This window comes from Coregonus clupeaformis, chromosome 26 (genome assembly GCF_020615455.1).
Source record: "Coregonus clupeaformis isolate EN_2021a chromosome 26, ASM2061545v1, whole genome shotgun sequence".
Lineage (NCBI taxonomy): Eukaryota > Metazoa > Chordata > Actinopteri > Salmoniformes > Salmonidae > Coregonus > Coregonus clupeaformis.
The window spans coordinates 13365655-13386458 of record NC_059217.1 but is presented as its reverse complement, the minus strand read 5'-3'; the positions used below and the strand labels follow the sequence as shown (position 1 = coordinate 13386458).

Sequence of the window (20804 nt, the reverse complement as noted above, 5' to 3'; positions counted from 1 at the left end):
GTGTACCTGTGGATGTATTTCAAGGCCTACCTTCAAACTCAGTGCATCTATGCTTGACATCATGGAAAAATCAAAATAAATCAGCCAAGACCTCAGAAAAAGAATTGTAGACCTCCACAAGTCTGGTTCATCCTTGGGAGCAATTTCCAAATGCCTGAAGGTACCACGTTCATCTGTACAAACAATAGTATGCAAGTATAAACACTGTGGGACCACACAGCCGTCATACCGCTCAGGAAGGAGACGCGTTCTGTCTCCTAGAGATGAACGTACTTTGGTGCGAAAAGTACAAATCAATCCCAGAACAACAGCAAAGGACCTTGTGAAGATGCTGGAGCAAACAGGGACAAATGTATCTATATCCACACTCAAAAGAGTCCTATATTGACATAACCTGAAAGGCCGCTCAGCAAGGAAGAAGCCACTGCTCCAAAACCACCATAAAAAAAGCCAGACAACTGCACATGGGGACAAAAGTTGTACTTTTTGAAGAAATGTCCTCTGGTCCGATGAAACAAAAATAGAACTGTTTGGCCATAATGACCATCGTTATGTTTGGAAGAAAAAGGGGGTTGCTTGCAAGCCAAAGAACACCATCCCAACCGTGAAGCACGGGGGTGGCAGCATCATGCTGTGGGGGTGCTTTGCTGCAGGAGGGACTGGTGCACTTCACAAAATAGATGGCATCATGAGGAAGGAAAATTATGTGGATACATTGAAGCAACATCTCAAGACATCAGTCAGGAAGTTTGGTCACAAATGGTTCTTCCAAATGGACAATGACCCCAAGCATTCTTCCAAAGTTGTGGCAAAACGGCAACAAAGTCAAGGTATTGGAGTGGCCATCACAAAGCCCTGACGTCAATCCTATAGAACATTTGTGGGCAGAACTGAAAAAGCGTGCGCGAGCAAGGAGGCCTACAAACCTGACTCAGTTACACCAGCTCTGTCAGGAGGAATGGGCCAAAATTCACCCAACTTATTGTGGGAAGCTTGTGGAAGGCTTCCCGAAACGTTAGACCCAAGTTAAACAATGTAAAGGCAATGCTGCCAAATACTAATTGAGTGTATGTAAACTTCTGACCCACTGGGAATGTGATGAAATAAATCAAATCTGAAATTAACCATTCTCTCTACTATTATTCTGACAATTCACATTCTTAAAATAAATTGGTGATCCTAACTGACCTAAAACAGGGAATTTTTACTAGGATTAAATGTCAGGAATTGTGAAAAACTGAGTTTAAATGTATTTGGCTAAGGTGTGTGTAAACTTCCGACTTCAACTGTATATGGAGAGTCTTTAGTGACACAAATAAGGGGTTAAATACATGTAAAAAAATAAAATAAATAAAGACAAATGTTTCCTGATCTTTCTCATATCGCTCAGATATAGGACAGACACTTCAGAACAAACTTCCTTTTGATTTTTTGGGGGGACTATCTGTTCCATGTAGTGAATATGTTATTCAATGCGTTTGTATGGGCTAATAGCAGTGAGGCCAAAAATAATTTTTCATCAAATATTTGTTTTCTATATATTTTTGCGATACTTCAAGGGGTCTTAAAATTCTAAATCCTTGGTATGACCTTCTTAAAACAATTCCATATAGCTTAGTAGTACCCCTACCCCGGCTTAGAAATGGCTTAGACTCTTATGGGTTAAAATCACAATTTAAGAAGATACATTGAAAAATTGGCGGGATTTATGACTTTGTGGCTGTGGTAACTAACGATGACCGGGACACGGCGGTAACAGGAAGTTAACAGGAAACACAGAGAGTCACACCACCGTCCTCAGCAGGAGTCATATACACAGAGTCATAACCTCAGAGGAAATGGATGGATGGAGGTCTGGTCGACCCCTTACGGGACACACTTAGTGTCAACCAGAAACTCACACTCTCAACCTCCCCACTGACCACTCCCAGGATGAAGACATGGAAGCTCTGAGATATAGTATTCTTCCATGATCTAAGGACTACTCTATACTCATATAGGGGTTGTGGTATACTCAGGGTATAGTGTTTTGCCCAAAAAATATAAAGAAATTCATACACATCTAAAATCTATGAATTAAAAATCTGAGAAGAGTAATATTTTTACACACACATGAAGGTACCCATAAGCAATCATTTCTGATGAAAAATAAATGTGAAGAATTGGTGGATATAGCATTTTGGAAATAAACTCTTCATTTGCATAACTTTTAAATAAAGAACTTTACATTTTCCCTGAAACATGTAATAGTGATTCAATATCTTAACACAATATTTTTTCATTTTTTACACTGTACTATACAGATCAACAAAGCAACAGCTCCCCTGAGGAAGCCATGGAAACATAGTAGAACTGCCTGCTAGAGAAGGAACCGCTGGACCCAGGCCAAATACAGGGAAACAAATTATATCTAAAAATAACAAGAGGACAGTGTGTGGGACTGGGGGGCATGTTTTTAATGCTTATTGAAGGACGGACGCACTCAGAGTGCTATCACTCCACAGGAAGAGAAAGCGAGAGTTAGGATTCGTTCAGTTGTTGCCATGGATAAGCTACAAAAAAACAAGTGTATAGAAAGGAGACGTTTATTGATGAATAGAAATAGAACAGAGTAGAAATTCTATAAAATACTAAAGAATAAAACGTTATTGTCCATCTGGAGCTATAATAAGATAACCATACATCATACTTTACCTTCTGACTGCCAAACAGGGGGACAGTGTCACACCAGCAGGCCGTGGCCCCTGGCAGGGTGGCGTTCAGGGCGTGGAAGGATGGGATAGGGTTAGACTCACTGTAGCCATGCCTCTCCAGGAGATCCACTGTCTGTGCTCTTGGGGCCCGGCCACTGGAACAGGACACACACACAAACACACACACAGTCAAACAGGGGTCAACAGAACTAAAATGTGTTGGTCTAGTTAGTAACACACACACACATACTTTAGTATGACTGAGACCTAAAATTCCTGGCTACCAACACACCCAAATAGGCCAGTGATTAGCTCAAGTTCACTTATCCAGAACTGGATGGTCAAATAAGTTCAAGGCTGCCAGCCAGTCAGTAAGCAACCAGTCCGGTGTAGTCAGCCAAGCAAACATTCCTCTGTGGTTCTTCACAGCAGCCTTCACAGGTCAAGTGCTCAAAACTGTTCGCTGCTCTGGCACCCCAATGGTGGAACAAGCTCCCTCACGACGCCAGGACAGCGGAGTCACTCACCACCTTCCGGAGACATTTGAAACCCCACCTCTTTAAGGAATACCTGGGATAGGATAAAGTAATCCTTCTACCCCCCCCCCCAAAAAAAATTTAAAAAAAATAATAATAAAATAAAATAAAATAAAAATAAAAATATATATATATATTGTAAAGTGGTTATCCCACTGGCTATAGGGTGAATGCACCAATTTGTAAGTCGCTCTGGATAAGAGCGTCTGCTAAATGACGTAAATGTAAATGTAAATGTAAAGTGCAACACATTGGGGTTAAATAGGAAGCCTAACACAACAATGGCTCGATAAAACACAACGCCAAGATGAATAACACTGGTTATTCCTGAGTCAACACAGTGCCCACATACACACTACAACTGAAGACACATTACTTGGTTATTACCAAGTATTGTGTCTTCAGTTGTAGTGTGTGTGGGCACTGTGTCATACACACTCATAAAGAAACAGAGGGAAAGGCATTATTCACTGAGTAATTGATTGTTGGAGTATTTTTCTGTTTGATGTACAGTGGGTTTACAAAACCAACGGGGCGTGTAAATCAAGGAAGGTTAGTCATAACACATAAAACATGCAAAGGAATTTATCTACCGCTTTTAAAGGTCAGAATGGGTCTCCTTTTATACTGCATAGTATTCATAATACTGATTTCATGAAACTGCCATTGTCAAAATAGGATCCATGAGTCTCACTGTACGATACATATCACTGGCTATTTTCCAACAAAAACATTGAGAATATATTAGATCATATTACCAGCCTAACCCTTCATGATACAATAACCCTTTGATGAAAAGGATGACTTAGCCTACCACATACAGTGAGGGAAAAAAGTATTTGATCACCTACTGATTTTGTACGTTTGCCCACTGACAAAGAAATGATCAGTCTATAATTTTAATGGTAGGTTTATTTGAACAGTGAGAGACAGAATAACAACAAAAAAATCCAGAAAAACGCAATGTTATAAATTGATTTGCATTTTAATGAGGGAAATAAGTATTTGACCCCTCTGCAAAACATGACTTAGTACTTGGTGGCAAAACCCTTGTTGGCAATCACAGAGGTCAGACGTTTCTTGTAGTTGGCCACCAGGTTTGCACACATCTCAGGAGGGATTTTGTCCCACTCTTTGCAGATCTTCTCCAAGTCATTAAGGTTTCGAGTCTGACGTTTGGCAACTCGAACCTTCAGCTCCCTCCACAGATTTTCTATGGGATTAAGGTCTGGAGACTGGCTAGGCCACTCCAGGACCTTAATGTGCTTCTTCTTGAGCCACTCCTTTGTTGCCTTGGCTGTGTGTTATGGGTCATTGTCATGCCGGAATACCCATCCACAATCCTATTTTCAATGCCCTAGCTGAGGGAAGGAGGTACTTGGCCCCGTCCATCGTCCCTTTGATGCGGTGAAGTTGTCCTGTCCCCTTAGCAGAAAAACACCCCCAAAGCATAATGTTTCCACCTCCATGTTTGACGGTGGGGATGGTGTTCTTGGGGTCATAGGCAGCATTCCTCCTCCTCCAAACACGGCGAGTTGAGTTGATGCCAAAGAGCTCCATTTTGGTCTCATCTGACCACAACACTTTCACCCAGTTCTCCTCTGAATCATTCAGATGTTCATTGGCAAACTTCAGACGGGCCTGTATATGTGCTTTCTTGAGCAGGGGGACCTTGCGGGCGCTGCAGGATTTCAGTCCTTCACGCCGTAGTGTGTTGCCAATTGTTTTCTTGGTGACTATGGTCCCAGCTGCCTTGAGATCATTGACAAGATCCTCCCGTGTAGTTCTGGGCTGATTCCTCACCGTTCTCATGATCATTGCAACTCAACGAGGTGAGATCTTGCATGGAGCCCCAGGCCGAGGGAGATTGACAGTTCTTTTGTGTTTCTTCCATTTGCGAATAATCGCACCAACTGTTGTCACCTTCTCACCAAGCTGCTTGGCGATGGTCTTGTAGCCCATTCCAGCCTTGTGTAGGTCTACAATCTTGTCCCTGACATCCTTGGAGAGCTCTTTGGTCTTGGCCATGGTGGAGAGTTTGGAATCTGATTGATTGATTGCTTCTGTGGACAGGTGTCTTTTATACAGGTAACAAGCTGAGATTAGGAGCACTCCCTTTAAGAGTGTGCTCCTAATCTCAGCTCATTACCTGTATAAAAGACACCTGGGAGACAGAAATCTTTCTGATTGAGAGGGGGTCAAATACATATTTTCCTCATTAAAATGCAAATCAATTTATATGTGTTTTTCTGGATTTTTTTGTTGTTATTCTGTCTCTCACTGTTCAAATAAACCTAGCATTAAAATTATAGACTGATCATTTCTTTGTCAGTGGGCAAACGTACAAAATCAGCAGGGGATCAAATACTTTTTTCCCTCACTGTAGGTTTTTATCTGGCTGTAAAGTGTGTGGTTAAAAACTACACAATGAAATATGACAAAACATGAGCTACTGGGTTTGCAGGCTTTTGCGCCATCCCAGCCCTGGTGATGAAAGTCCTTGAAGTTGATGTGCCAAGTAGTGCCAGTGCAGTGCCACTTCCTCACCTGCCGTTCAGGCCGCACACCTGTCCAGTGCTTGTTTCATAGAACAGACAGAAGCTGTCCCCACCGATCCCACTGCTGCAGGGTTCTGTCACGGCCAGGGCAACAGCCACAGCAGCATCAGCAGCATTCCCTCCTCTCTTCAGGATGTCTGTGAGGGGAGCAAGTCAAGATGGTATCTGAATATGTCAGGTCCAGCCAGGGTCTGGTCTCGGATTGGAGAGTAATTTCAAGCATAAAGTGAAGAAAAGTGATATAGCCTACAAACATCGAAGTCAGAAGGCGCTAAAGCCTTGGACCAGAGCCACTCACCCAGACCATGTAAACAAACAACAGCTGACCGGTGCGAGGTGAAGGAGAGACTGGGCTGCATAGCCTAGTCTACTTCTCCTTTATCACACAAAAAAACATTTTATTTCAATGTTTCCTCACATGAAACGCGGTGTGCAAAACTCAGTCATTTCTGCTGAGAGGCGCTCTATTTGGACGGCGATAATAACTTGCTCAATAACGTTTCCCTGTGGCATTCACTCGACAATTATTGTAATCTAAATGTCATATGAATAATATGATATTATTCCACACTATTTTGCTACTTTGTGTCACTTTGCTTCCTGATCGATTAATCGGGGGTCGATTGATCCAGGAATGGTGAATGGATTACAGATCACATCCATGAGCAATGCATTGCATTAAAATTCAGTTTTTCTTTTCATTGTGTGATGTCAAGTGGCAGTACGTTGTAGTAGGCTTCGCCTACACAACACAAGATTAATGTTAGGTTATCAACAAAACAAAGAAGACCAAAGTGAATGTCTACTCACCAACATACAGTATATGACCAATGTTCCCTCTAAACTGTGTGCAGGTTCTTGCACGCAGCTCCCCCAGGAATGCGCAGAAGAAATATCAGCCTGTGCAGAGAAGCACTAGATTGAACTTCACTCAACTTTCTACAGTTTTCCCCTTATTAGTTAACACTATCAACCTTTCCCTTTACTGTAGGAATTTTTGATCGAATCAACGCAATATTAGCCACTTTCAACATATGGAAACAAAAGGAACTACGCAAGACTTAAAGGCAATTTATGCTTGATCCGAAAATGTGTTCGGCGGTGCCATATGGATGGTGTAAAACAATTGCGGAGCCTCCAGAGGCATGCAGAGGCCAAATTGAGCTCTGTACAGCATCGCTGTGCCTGCCCAATAATTTTTTTAACAATGCAGAGGGCTCCATATAGCTCCTCATTGACATGATTGGTTGACTTTAGGTGGGGGCGGGAGGTCCAGTATAAACACAAACTCACTTCCTTGACAACTTCCTTCACAACAGCTCTGCTCTGCTCAGGGAACCGCAATAATTATAAATGCCCTGACTTCTGCAGAGGCCATATCTCAGTAAATGCTGTATGGCCACTGCAGACATCGGATTGACCATGCAGGGCCTTTTAGTATGCAAAACTAACTATGCAAGACATTTTGTTGAAGGCAGAATGCATCAAAATAAGACTGGCCCGTACTCTACACAGGCCAGTGTGGCATAACCAATCAGAGCTGCAGTAGGCCTATATGGAAATAGACCTTTGCCATTTATGGATCTGTGCCAATCACTTTGAACTAGACTGTGTTTACAGCATTAGCGGTCATGAGTAGATGCGCTTGTTTTGAGATCAAAGTGAGAGCTGCATGTAGCCATTTGTGCACATTTGTTCTTATCCTTTGCTAGTTAGTGAGTTATTAGCCCAGTTATAGATCATTTGTTGTCAGCAATGGGGGAGTGATTTCTTCCTACAAGAGCACAAAACGTGTACATTTCTAGACATCTTCGAAAAGCTAGTCAGGTAAAGATACTTTTTTTTGTCTTAAAGGGGCAGTGTTGTATTTTGAGACAGGCTTGAATAAGCTAAGTAGCCAATAGGCAGAGGGTAGCATAATTTGTCTGATTCTCTGCAATAATGAATGGTATGGGAATAATAATGCATTTTATTTTGTGAAGTGGTTTCTTGCATCAAACAACAAAACAACATTTTCAGTCACCGCTCTGTCTGAAGGACAAGTGGATAAACAGGTTAATGTCAAGCCCTGCATGTTTTTTTCAAAAGTCTCATGGAATGTAGGCCTACACTGAACACCACACATTGTCTGCTACTGTAGGCTGAATGATAGAACAGCTATTTCCATGTTAAAATGTTATGGGATGCATTTTATCTATAGTTTTTTTATAGTAGGAAACTCTGGTAGGTCTACATTATGATCAAATAGCCACAGTAGCCTACTTGACCACTGTCTGAAACTGTAACTTAAAGCACGTACAGCCTCAGTGTTAACAGTAAACGCGCGCTGGAAGTTGCACAGAATTTTCACAACTTTCAAGTTTGCGCTCAGTAGACCTGAAGTTTGCTCAGTGCCTAAAAAAATTAGAGGGAACATTGTATATTACCCTGGTAAATACAGTGCATTCGGAAAGTATTCAAACCCCTTGACGTTTCCCTCATTTTGTTACATTACAGCCTTATTCTAAAATGTATTACATCGTTTTTTCCCCTCATCAATCTACACACAATACCCCATAATGACAAAGCAAAAACAGGTTTAGAAATGTTTGCAAATGTATTAAAAAGAAAACTGAAATAAAACATTTACATAAGTATTCAGACCCTATACTCAGTACTTTGTTGAAGCACCTTTGGCAGCGATTACAGCCTTGAGTGTTCTTGGGCATGATGCTACAAGCTTGGCACACCTGTATTTGGGGAGTTTCTCCCATTCTTCTCTGCAAATCCTCTCAAGCTCTGTCAGGTTGGATGGGGAGCGTTGCTGCACAGCTATTTTCAAGTCTATCGGGTTCAAGTCCGGGCTCTGGCTGGGCCACTCAAGGACATTCAGAGACTTGTCCCAAAGCCACTCCTGCGTTGTCTTGACTGTGTGCTTAGGGTCGTTGTCCCGTTGGAAGGTGAACCTTCGCCCCAGTCTGAGGTCCTGAGCGCTCTGGAGCAGGTTTTCATCAAGGATCTCTCTGTACTTTTCTCCGTTCATCTTTCCCTCGATCCTGACTAGTCTCCCAGTCCCTGCCTCTGAAAAGACATCCGCACAGCATGATGCTGCCACCACCATGCTTCACCGTAAGGATGGTGCCAGGTTTCCTCCAGACGTGACGCTTGGCATTCAGGCCAAAGAGTTCAATTTTGGTTTCATCAGACCAGAGAATCTTGTTTCTCATGGTCTGAGAGTCTTTAGGTGCCATTTGGCAAACTCCAAGCGGGCTGTCAAGTGCCTTTTAATGATGAGTGGCTTCCGTCTGGCTACTCTACCATAAAGGCCTGATTAGTGGAGTGTTGCAGAGATGGTTGTCCTTCTGGAAGGTTCTCCCATCTCCACAGAGGAACTCTGGAGCTCTGTCAGAGTGACCATCAGGTTCTTGGTCACCTCCCTGACCAAGGTCCTTCTCCCCCGATTGCTCAGTTTGGCCAGGCGGCCAGCTCTAGGAAGAGTCTTGGTGGTTACAAACTTCTTCCATTTAAGAATGATGGAGGCCAATGTGTTCTTGGGGACCTTCAATGCTGCAGACATTTTTTGATACCCTTCCCCAGATCTGTGCCTCGACACAATCCTGTCTCGGAGCTCTACAGACAATTCCTTCATCTCAAGGATGATCAATGAAAACAGGATGCACCTGAGCTCAATTTCGAGTCTCATAGCAAAGGGTCTGAATAAGTAAGGTATTTCTGTTTTTTATTTAATCCATTTTAGAACAAGGCTGTAACGTAACAAAATGTGGGGTCTGAATACTTTCCGAAGGCACTGTACAAAGGGCTTTAAAGTCTATTTGGGGTTTTAGCCCTGTACTGATTGTCTAGTTATGTTATATTCTACACTGAGTGTACAAAACATTAAGAACACCTGCTCTTTCCATGACATAGGCTGACCAGGTGAATCCAGGTGAAAGCTATGATCCCTTATTGATGTCATGTGTTAAATCCACTTCAATCAGTGTAGATGAAGGGGGGGACAGGTTAAAGAAGGATTTTTAAGCCTTGAGACATGGATTGTGTGTGTGCCATTCAGAGGGTGAATGGCCAAGACAAAAGATTGAAGTGCATTTGAACAAGGTATGGTAGTAGGTGCCAGGCACACTGGTTTGAGTGTGTCAAGAACTGCAAAGCTGCTGGATTTTTCACGCTCAACAGTTTCCGTATGTGTCAAGAATGGTCCACCACCCAAAGGACATCTTGCCAACTTGACACAACTGTGGAAAGCATTGTAGTTAACATGGGCCAGAATCCCTGTGGAATGCTTTCGACACCTTGTAGAGTCCATGCCCCAACTAATTGAGGCTGTTCTGAGGGCAAAAGGGGGTGCAACTCAATATTAGGAAGGTGTTCCTAATGTTTTGTACACTCAGTGTACATTTACCTTGTAGCCTATACGTCATAAATCTAATAGTGCACAATATGCTGGTGGCATTGTTGTTTTCAGACTAAATATGATGCATTAATATAAGCCTAAATGTGAATAAAACTATGTAAAGGAAAAAAGTTATTCTTGAATGATAATCACATTGTATTGGAATGTTTTTCACTGTATGATACCTTATTTAAATAATGTAATGTAAAATTATGAGAAGCTTCATGGGTTTTTCACTACAACATTGACCGAATAAAATACCATAAAGTATCAGGAAAAATATAGCCTGAAACATACTCCCATTCATAACCATGTATGGACTCCAATAGAGTGGCAGTGTGTTCAATAACCCCCCTCTATCTCTCTGTCAGGGCTGGGGCCAGGCAGGCAAATCCTGTAGTAGAACATTAACCGGACCAGATGGTTGCCATAGCACAAACACTGTAAATTCAATTTAAGGCAGTGACATCATCCAACCAGCTGTCTATATATACACCCCTCCCCAATCTGAGGGATTGAGACCGTTTGGTTGCACTGGACAGGTACAGTCCTAGATAGGAACCTTTTACGGAGGACGTACAGTTTAGGTGTGTACGAGTTTGTGTGGGAGCCCTTTAGACTTTAGAGAACCCCTGTTGGCCCTGTGTGACTGTTTTGGCTGATAAGGTGTACCATGTGCTCGGGTAGTTTTGCCAAGTGTCTGGGCATCACCCTGATCCCCCTGGCCATCCTATGTGTGCTCTGTAACATCCTGCTCTTCTTCCCTGGGGGGCTGGTCGCTGAAGACAATGACCACATCACTAAAGAGGTGTGGTACTTTGGGGGCATCATGGGATCCGGGGTTCTGGTAAGTCAACTGTTACTGCGGGGATGGAAAAGGGCTTTTGACTTGGGGCTTTTAATAACTTCTAATAACTCTCTAATGTACACATTTCTAATTTCAATGGTTTTATTTGGATATCTCTATTCAACATGTGGAAAAACATAGAAATGTACAAATATTGGATTAAGCCTTTCAGAAAACAGGTGAACAGTCATTTATAACGTATTATAACTGCATAATAGTATATGAGGTGCAATTTTAAATTATCAAAATGAAAGACTGTGAGGTGGCCTTGTCCATTACGCTTGTGTTATTACAGCATTATTAGAATGTAATGAAACGTTTAGAATAATGTTCACAGTGTTCAATAGACAGTGCCACTCTGTTTTTGCTTCTTAAACCAACGTGCCGTTGTCCTTCCTGTTGCTGATGACAGAAACAGTAGTCTCCCTACTAATCTGATTCAAACCAATATGATTGTCTGTGCTATAGTGAGCATTTACAACTGGAGAGCAGTCTTCCGGGTCTTATCCAAATGGTTGTGGGTAGTATGAGGTCTTTCTGTCCTGATCTTAACCAATAGTTGTGTATCCTAATGGTTGTGTGTATATCGTTGCGGTCTGATCCTAATAATTGTGTGCTGTATATCTTTCTGAACAGATGATCCTCCCAGCACTTGTCTTCCTGGGACTCAAAAACAATGACTGCTGCGGTTGCTGTGGCAACGAGAGTTGTGGAAAGAGATTTGCAGTGAGTACATGGAGAAACCAGAGTCACACACACGCATGCACACATGTACGCACAGACACATGCAGTAGATATAATACATCGATTTTAATCACCCCAAGGCAGGGAGTTCAACTGGCATTTCACATGACTCCTACAGACAGAGCCCCCATTATACTGGTGGCCAGCAGATAAGAGAAGTGTACAGTTATGACTATAATTACTGTTCCCTGAAGAAGGCTATGGGGAGTTTGCGCACTAGCGCCCTCTACTGAAGAGCATTAGAATCATGCCTGACAAGGCCAATGAACACCGTGCATCACCGTAAGCCCCGTCGTCCACAGGTGATAAACCCGAGGATTAATTATTTCAATTCAGTACTGCTCTTCACCGAGCCCAGAACTGGGCGATGCAGGGCTGAACAGGTGTTGTTGTACCTCGTTTCTCTCCTTCAGGGAACAGTAGTTATAGTCATAACTGTACGTTCCCTTTCAGTAGGTCAACTCGGTACAAAACAGCTATGCGGATATCAAACCACACCCTAAGCAGACCCCAGCGGACACCAAATGAAATGGCCCACTGCAGACCACCCAGAGTTCCAACCTGAACAGGAAAGCCTGCCTTTGTGATATATCAAGCTGATATGCTCACAGTATAAGTAAGACCTGAAGTCCATCCTGATCTAGGAACAGGACCCCAGACCTGTCCATATAATCTTATAAATTTTGATCCTAGATCAGCACTCTTACTCTGAGACGTTTTATGGATATGGGCCCTGAAGAGCCCCTCCTACCACTCCTCCTACCACTTTCAGCTCAGTGGACTAACACAGTCTATTTGAGTCACTTGGATGGCCTGGGTTCAATAACCAGATTGATTGAATTGGACCTCTGTAACTGTGATCTTTCTTTTCCTCAGATGTTCACCTCGATCATCTTTGCTGCGGTTGGGGTTCTGGGGGCTGGCTACTCCTTCATTGTGTCTGCTGTTGCCATTCATAATGGACCAACGTGTCTCTATACCAATGGCACAACAGAGTCATGGACCAACCCCTTTGTTGACGGGTAAGAACTGTTTTAGCACTCAAATACATTGTTGTTAATACATTGTTTATGTTTTGACAATGTATGTACCTCTCAGTCACTCACATACATTGCAGTGTGCTGAATCTTATTTTACTTTTTGCTGAACTTCTTCTCTGTTCCCCACCAGTGACTACCTGAATAACCACAACCTGTGGCAGGGCTGTAAGGCACCTGAGGGCATTGTGACCTGGCACCTGACCTTGTTCTCCATGCTGCTGGTGATGGGCCTGCTGCAGGCTGTGCTCTGTGCCATCCAGGTCATCAACGGACTCATCGGTGCCATCTGTGGAGACTGCTGCGGCTGCTGTGGGGTAAGAGGACCAACCCTCGTCTTGATACACCCCAATCTTAAATGAACATCTAGCCCATATGCCAAATTAGTGTCACAAATACTTTTGCTCTAGTGGAATACAACATTTAATAAATTGTATTCTAAAGCCCGGCGCTGGACTGGACCTGCCTACACCTGACTCTCAATAAGGCTAGCCCCCTATTGACATTTTCTCCCACCGGTGTCACTGACCTCTCGGCCATGTGTTGTCTGACCATGAACTCCAGTGAGCTTAGCAACAATTAGCTCATCCATGATTGTCACACTAATACACTGTATAAATATGTTTGTATTTGAGTAAGAGTTGATTTGAAAGTTTTGTCCTATGTTTGTCTTTCAGAGTACTGATGGTGCAGTCTGAGGATCTTTGAGCCTCAGTGAGCCTCTCAGAAGACAGAAGACGTCTTATAACAACTGGCTTTCTATGAGGTGTATATTTAATTTTGTTAAATATATATTTTTTATTGAACAATTTCCTACCTATCTATCTTGATGGCCTTTCGCTATATAGCAAATATTATGATTTCTTTTTTAATGAGGATAATACATTTAACGTAATCAAACTTATTATTCAATATGTTTAAAACATGATAGCACTTTTCACGTTATATTATAATTTTCATATTATGTACCGTAAAAGACGTGTCCAACAGAACACTTGGAATCAATTAAATCTATCAAAAATGTATCTTATTTAATTGCAAATCATTTTCGGTATTGAAAAACACAAAACATAACTTCATATAGGTTTCTGACAGGGTGAGTGGACCACACCTGTGTCAGCCTTGTTTTAGTTGGCCTGTGGGTTAAGTCATTTTATAACTTTATTCTGGCTAGTTCTTGTTAATGGAGGGACATGGCTAGCTTCCCTCCTCTGTGTCAATATTTACTGTACCGCCATGGGGTTACTAAGGAGTCTTTGTCATGTTGGGTTATCAGTGACTTTATGAGGATGTTGATTCCGCTATATTATGATGGTAGTGGATGTTTTGTATACTATATAAATAAATAAATAAGACGTTAGCTAATGTTACCTAGAGAGTAATTATATTCTCAGGTCATCTTTGGATCTGTGTACGGTTATGTGTGATCCGTGGGTTGTGATATCAGTGATCAAAAGTGAACTTCTGTAATAAATGGCATCAATAAAAAAACAAAGATCCACGGTTCTGACGCCATTTTATTCAGTTTATTTTTTTTACATGTTACACGACTTTCAATTCTCGTTTTCAGAGACTCCTTGCCGAGGTTACATTATGTCAAAATGAACTCCACACTGCCAGGATACAGTATACGGCCATTTTGTTGGTGTGTGATTTCCACAACCAATGAGCATGCCTTCAAAGTTCCAAGAACACTGTACCTACTGACATCACACCCCCGTCTCATCCAACCCTGCAGCTGTAGCCTAGCCACTGCGATATACTGCGCTATATTCTGCTACAGCGTTATCCTGCCCAATCCATGTCATGCCACTCTATGCACCCTGTAGTCAAACATGTGCCCCACACGCACCAAACCATTTCCTCAAACTCTTTATTGTATAACACCACCACTGTGTTCATCCCCTATCTATGGTCTCAAAGGATCCATCTCTTTATCAGGTATTTCTAACCCCCAAAGTAAAGATTTACAAAAAGACAATCAATCTGATATAAATGCTATTATCCATTTTCTTGAACTTTTAACTTGTGCCCTTCATACTGGTGCAACCTTGAATCTTGCCCCCACGAACTGGTACACCCTTGAATTGTGTCCCCAGTAATGATGCACAGACAGCCCTGCCCAGTGTCCCCCCTCAGTGCTCCTCTGGCTTGTGTTATTAGAGCTGAAACAGCATGTCATTCAATAGAAAACACAGACAGGAAACCTCCCTAATGCACACAGACACCAGGAGAGGAAGCTGTGTGATTGGACAGTGTTAAGCCTCATCCCAATCAGCTTGTCTGATTCTCAAAAGACCTCATCACCTCTCACTGGAGCGCTTTTCATCAGCTAGGCCTGGGCCTGGGCATAAGTTAGCATGTTGCTAGCCCTGTCAGAGCTAGCCTTCTTAGGCCATGCTTGGGTAATAGAGACGCCTACAATCTTCGACACTAATCCACACCATGTCCCCCAATACACACCTCTCCAATGAGACATGTGGTAGTGGTGATGGTGGGGTAACCGTGTGCTTCCTCTCATCCCGCTCTAGGCCCCTCTTCACCTCGACGTTAGGACGTCATGAGCGCCGTGTTGGCCGCCGCGCTGAAAAGTAGCGTGTTTTGGTTGCCCTCCCCCTCCCTAAACTCAACCCCCCTCCCTCTCTCTCGCCATCTATTCACCTGCCCCTTCCCAGGATCCATCACTTTCTCGCCTTGTCAGTCCTAACGTTCTACACAGTAACCAGACTCAGTATAGTCACAATATAAGGTCGAGCTATAGAGAACCTAACGCTAGGAATCACAAATATGTCATTCAACATGCAAATACAAAATGTAGAAAAAAAACTATCTGAGCGGATTGTGTTGAGGGGCTGGCACTTTAAAACTAAATCATAACGCCAACCCCATGTCAATCCAACCTGACGATTCAGTAAAAATCCTTTAAACGCATAGGCACAATAATCTCAGGCCACGTAAAATACTATTGTTGCATATTTCCCCGCAGAACAGATATTAGAAAAGTTGTCCTTTGGGTTTTCAAACAGACTTTGCAAGCCCAAAGACCAACTGAGGACCAAGGACAGAGTTTGCTTACGAAGGATTATCAAGCCTCAACGCACATTGAACCAAAACGTCTAGTGGGAGCTTCTGGTGGTCATCTAACTTCAACATTCACTTCATGATCAGATATCTTTGAATCCCTTGCTGATTTGCAGTGCTTTGAAATCTCAATTCCATTTTTAAAAATCAAAAATTTGTAAGAAACATAGCTCTTGATAAATACTAAAAATGCAAACTTTATATTATAAGTCCTACAATGGCACCAGATGCAAAGAACCCATCTAGGCTATTTTACAGTAAAGAAAAAATAATACTTGTAGCATGATATAAAAAGTACATGGTATAAAACACAATTCTACGTATGCACGTCATTGCATAACTGAGGCATGAGCTTTTAGTGTTATAATAGCTATATTGGAATCAGCTTGAGTACAATTAGTAAAATGACAAAAACAAAAAAACATGGTTCTCTTTAAAAATCAAACTGAGTACAATTTTTAAGATTTAAAGCTTTTGTAGTGACATTGAAGCGGACAACAGGAAACATTATTTGGTATACAACACACTTTGCTCTCATGGCCACTACTGATGATATTGAAGTGAATCCAAGATGGTTGTTTTTGCGAACAGAAGCAACAGTAACAAAGAAAATCGGGTTTTTATTCTAACCCAAACTGACAGTTAGGACACTGTTGGTGATAGAGAAGAAGGTTTACAGTGCTGTAGCCGACAGAGGTCCACTTTATACCAAGAACCTACAGACGAACAGCCTTGTAGCCAGTAAAGATCCATTTCATAAGAACTACAGTAGCTTAAGCAATAGCTCCACCTATTGGTGAAAAAGCCTCCCTGCATACGTTTGACAGTTACGTCAAAGCAATCCCATAGGAAGCCAATTTTGTTTATTTTCACCAAGTACTTGTTCCACATAGAAAGTCACCCCAAGAGAGAAAGGAATGCTGTATAATTTTTTTTATCAATTGTGATTAATAAACCAGAGTGGGTTCTCAGGGGAAGTCTTACAGAACATACAAAACCAAAACTACTAACTTTGTTCGTTTATCATACAATAACTCCAATAGTGAAGTACACGTTAATACATGTCATGTTTTGATTTGTTTTTGTTCTCTCAAGGCTTTGATGAATACTCTTTATATCTTTGATCAGAACTGAACTCAGATTGACGCTACGTGGTCTGGCAGACAGAGGGTAGACAGACAGAGCGTAATATTACTGTACACATGGAGAAGTGGGAAGAAGAGATAATGCTGATTTGAATAAGTAGCTAAAGGTAGCATAGATGAGTCTTTAGATATGTGGAGTGAGTCTTTCATCCTGTTTGTTGGGTGTTTTTTATGGCTGAGTATGGATGTGTATATATGTGTGTAGAAGTTGTGTGTGTGTTTATGTGTGTTTACAGCCAAGTGAGGAAGGGCTCGCTCTTGTTGAGGACTGACTCCACGTCGTTGAGGATAGGGATGAGGTCTGCTCCCTCCAGGGTTCCCAGGTCCACGTTGGTGCCTGGCAGAGAGTCCAAGAAGTCTGGGAAGCGGCTGTGCTGGGGCACGTTCATACTGCCCGCCTGTGCCATGCTCTCACCTGGATGGGGAGAGAGGGGAGATGAAGGTGAGTCGGGGGAGAGAGAGAGCGATGGTCACATATAATCAGGTAGAGAGAGAGAGAGAAGACACTGCTACCTGATTTGATATGTGTCTATTTGTTTACTTTGGCAACGTATGTGGTAACACTTTTCATGTAAAAACATTTTTTGAATTTGAAAGAAAGCGAGAGAGAGAGAAGGTGAGAGAGCGGGAGAGAAGGCGAGAGCGAGAGAGAAGGCGCGAGAGAGAGAAGGCGCGAGAGAGAGAGAAGGCGAGAGAGAGGAGAGAGAGAGAAGGCGAGAGAGAGAGAAGGCAAGAGAGAAAGAGGAGAGAGAGAGAGAGAGAAGGCGAGAGAGAGAGAAGGCGAGAGAGAGAGAGAAGGCGAGAGAGAGAGAAGGCGCGAGAGAGAAGGCGCGAGAGAGAGAAGGCGAGAGAGAGAGAAGGCGAGAGAGAGAGAAGAGAGAGAAGGCGAGAGAGAGAGAGAAGGAGAGAGAGAGAAGGCACGAGAGAGAGAAGGAGAGAGAGAGAGAGAGAGAAGGAGAGAGAGAGAAGGCGAGAGAGATGGTCACATATAACCAGGTAGATAGAGAAAGGGGAGAGAGGGTGTCCTACCTGTGTCCATCTCCTCCATGTTATTGAGGAAGTCCTCTGGGGTGGTGGGGATGCTGTAACAGCCCAGCCCCAGGCCACTGTCTGTGCTCTGCTCCCGTGAGTGCTGGAAGTGACCACTGCGGATCACATACATTACACACACATTAATACACTGATCCCTTCTGTCCACCAACTGGATCACACACTACAGCTTGAAAGCTGAAAGCAGAAGACAGAAAGAACACAGGCTGAGAGGAGAAGAGGATAGCCAGGGGATAAGTGGGAGAGAGGCAGAGAGGAGAGGGGGTGTTGAGAAAGAAGGGAGTGAGAGGAGAGAGAGCAAGGGAGTGGGGACAGAGACATACAGATGAGAAGAAACAGAGAAGCAAAAGAGAGGAGGGACAGTAATATATGGAAGGAGTCAGGAGTGCACTTGCCTGTTGAGGAAGGGGTCGGATCCGTTGGTGGGCATGTTGCCATGTGTCATGGGCTGGGCAGGGTTGCCACCGGGGGTGGGCACTGGTGCCATGCTCTCAGAGTCCATGGGCAGCTGTCTACACAGCGCCACCTCCTAGGGGGAAGCAATAGGCAGCAGTGGGTATGGGGAGGAGAGGAGGAGGAAAGAGAAGAAGGGAGAGAAGAGGGGAGGGGGAGGAGAGATTCAAGATTACTGAAACTATGTTCATTATTGATCAAGAACACATCATGTGCTACAGCACTTGAGGTGAGAAATTAGCTGACTCCATAACCGGGCCCGAATCTGCTTCTTACAACTGCTACAGAACAATTAACCAAGCAGTGTTTTTCCAGGCCCCAGGCATCAGTAGAGCATAATATACAGTTGAAGTCGGAAGTTTACATACACTTAGGTTGGAGTCATTAAAACTCGTTTTCCAACTACTCCACAAATGTCTTGTTAACAAACTATAGCTTTGGCAAGTCGGTTAGGACATCTACTTTGTGCATGACACAAGTAATTTTTCCAACAATTGTTTACTGACAGATTATTTCACTTATAATTCACTGTATCACAATTCCAGTGGGTCAGAAGTTTACATAAACTAAGTTGACTGTGCCTTTAAACAGCTTGGAAAATTCCAGAAAATGATGTCATGGCTAAAAGCTTTAGATAGGCTAATTGACATCATTTGAGTCCATTGGAGGTGTACCTGTGGATGTATTTCAAGGCCTACCTTCAAACTCAGTGCCTCTTTGCTTGACATCATGGGAAAATCAAATGAAATCAGCCAAGACCTCAGAAAAAGAATTGTAGACCTCCACAAGTCTGGTTCATCCTTGGGAGCAATTTCCAAACACCTGAAGGTACCACGTTCATCTGTACAAACAATAGTACGCAAGTATAAACACCATGGGACCACGCAGCAGTCATACCGCTCAGGGAGGAGACGCGTTCTGTCTCCTAGAGATTAACGTACTTTGGTGCGAAAAGTGCAAATCAATCCCAGAACAACAGCAAAGGACCTTGTGAAGATGCTGGAGGAAACAGGTACAAAAGGAGCTATATCCACAGTAAAACGAGTCCTATATCGACATAACCTGAAAGGCTGCTCAGCATGGAAGAAGCCACTGCTCCTAAACCGCCATAAAAAAGCCAGACTACGGTTTGCAACTGCACATGGGGACAAAGATCGTACTTTTTGGAGAAATGTCCTTTGGTCTGATGAAACTAGAACTGTTTGACTAAAATTACCATCATTATATTTGGAGGAAAAAGGTGGTCGCTTGCAAGCCGAAGAACACCATCCCAACCGTGAAGCACGGGGGTGGCAGCATCATGCTGTGGGGGTGCTTTGCTGCAGGAGGGACTGGTGCACTTCACAAAATAGATGGCATTATGAGGAAGGAAAATTATGTGGATATATTGAAGCAACATCTCAAGACATCAGTCAGGAAGTTAAAGCTTGGTCGCAAATGGGTCTTCCAAATGGACAATGACCCCAAGCATACTTCCAAAGTTGTGGCAAAATGGCTTAAGGACAACAAAGTCAAGGTATTGGAGTGGCCATCACAAAGCCCTGACCTCAATCCTATAGAATATTTGTGGGCAGAACTGAAAAAGCGTGTGCGAGCAAGGAGGCCTACAAACCTGACTCAGTTACACCAGCTCTGTCAGGAGGAATGGGCCAAAATTCACCCAACTTATTGTGGGAAGCTTGTGGAAGGCTACCCAAAACGTTTGACCCAAGTTAAACAATTTGAAGGCAATGCTACCAAATACTAATTGAGTGTATGTAAACTTCTGACCCACTGGGAATGTGATGAAAGAAATAAAAGCTGAAATAAATAATTCTCTCTACTATTATTCTGACATTTCACATTCTTAAAATAAAGTGGTGATCCTAACTGACCTAAGACAGGGAATTTTTACTAGGATTAAATGTCAGGAATTGTGAAAAACTGAGTTTAAATGTATTTGACTAAGGTGTATGTAAACTTCCGACTTCAACTGTAGTAGTGAGTGTGTGAACTTCACAGCAATTATCTGATGTGAAGACACACACACACCCACACACTTAACAGTCTTCAAGGAATTGGGCCACTGGTTAAGTAACAGGTGTGTGCTTTCTGATGCACATGTAACCCTACCCAAACACACACACAGTTGCATACTCACACTGGCTGAGTGTCAAAGACAGGTCTACACTGGTGGGACTAGCAGGAAGGGAGAGAGGGGGGACTAACCTTTGCCTGTCCCGCTGCCCTGACACTGTTTCTGGGGTTGGATCGGTGTCAGTCTCCAAGCC

General features: G+C 42.9%; 2 protein-coding genes across 4 annotated transcripts in view; one reads left to right on the top strand and one right to left on the bottom strand.

Moving 5' to 3' along the window:
* The first annotated feature begins 10686 nt into the window (after positions 1 to 10686).
* LOC121540398 (transmembrane 4 L6 family member 4) lies at positions 10687 to 14311 on the top strand. The gene is made up of 5 exons (XM_041849244.2): positions 10687 to 11024; positions 11661 to 11750; positions 12645 to 12790; positions 12939 to 13122; positions 13483 to 14311. Exons 1-5 carry the CDS (start codon positions 10851 to 10853, stop codon positions 13501 to 13503), a joined length of 615 nt encoding a protein of 204 aa, XP_041705178.1. The 5' UTR covers positions 10687 to 10850; the 3' UTR covers positions 13504 to 14311.
* Positions 14305 to 20804, bottom strand: part of LOC121540397 (WW domain-containing transcription regulator protein 1) — an 87948-nt gene continuing 81448 nt past the window's right edge. For 2 of the 3 annotated variants that reach the window (XM_041849241.1, XM_041849243.1), the window contains 3 exons: positions 18477 to 18610; positions 18061 to 18176; positions 14305 to 17446 (listed from right to left, as the gene is read on the bottom strand). In XM_041849241.1, the coding sequence (XP_041705175.1) occupies positions 17262 to 17446; positions 18061 to 18176; positions 18477 to 18610 (435 nt within the window). In that variant the 3' untranslated portion in view covers positions 14305 to 17261. The remainder of the gene's footprint in view (positions 17447 to 18060; positions 18177 to 18476; positions 18611 to 20804) is intronic. The other variant, XM_041849242.1, reaches the window with a different exon arrangement.

What these genes read in the sequence shown, in the direction of transcription:
- LOC121540398 (XM_041849244.2), top strand. Translation starts at nt 10,851, where the DNA reads ATGTGCTCGGGTAGTTTTGCCAAGTGTCTGGGCATCACCCTGATCCCC. An exon ending in ACCAACCCCTTTGTTGACGG is followed by an intron (nt 12,791 to 12,938) that starts GTAAGAACTGTT and finishes GTTCCCCACCAG; the next exon opens with TGACTACCTGAATAACCACA. An exon ending in ACTGCTGCGGCTGCTGTGGG is followed by an intron (nt 13,123 to 13,482) that starts GTAAGAGGACCA and finishes TTTGTCTTTCAG; the next exon opens with AGTACTGATGGTGCAGTCTG.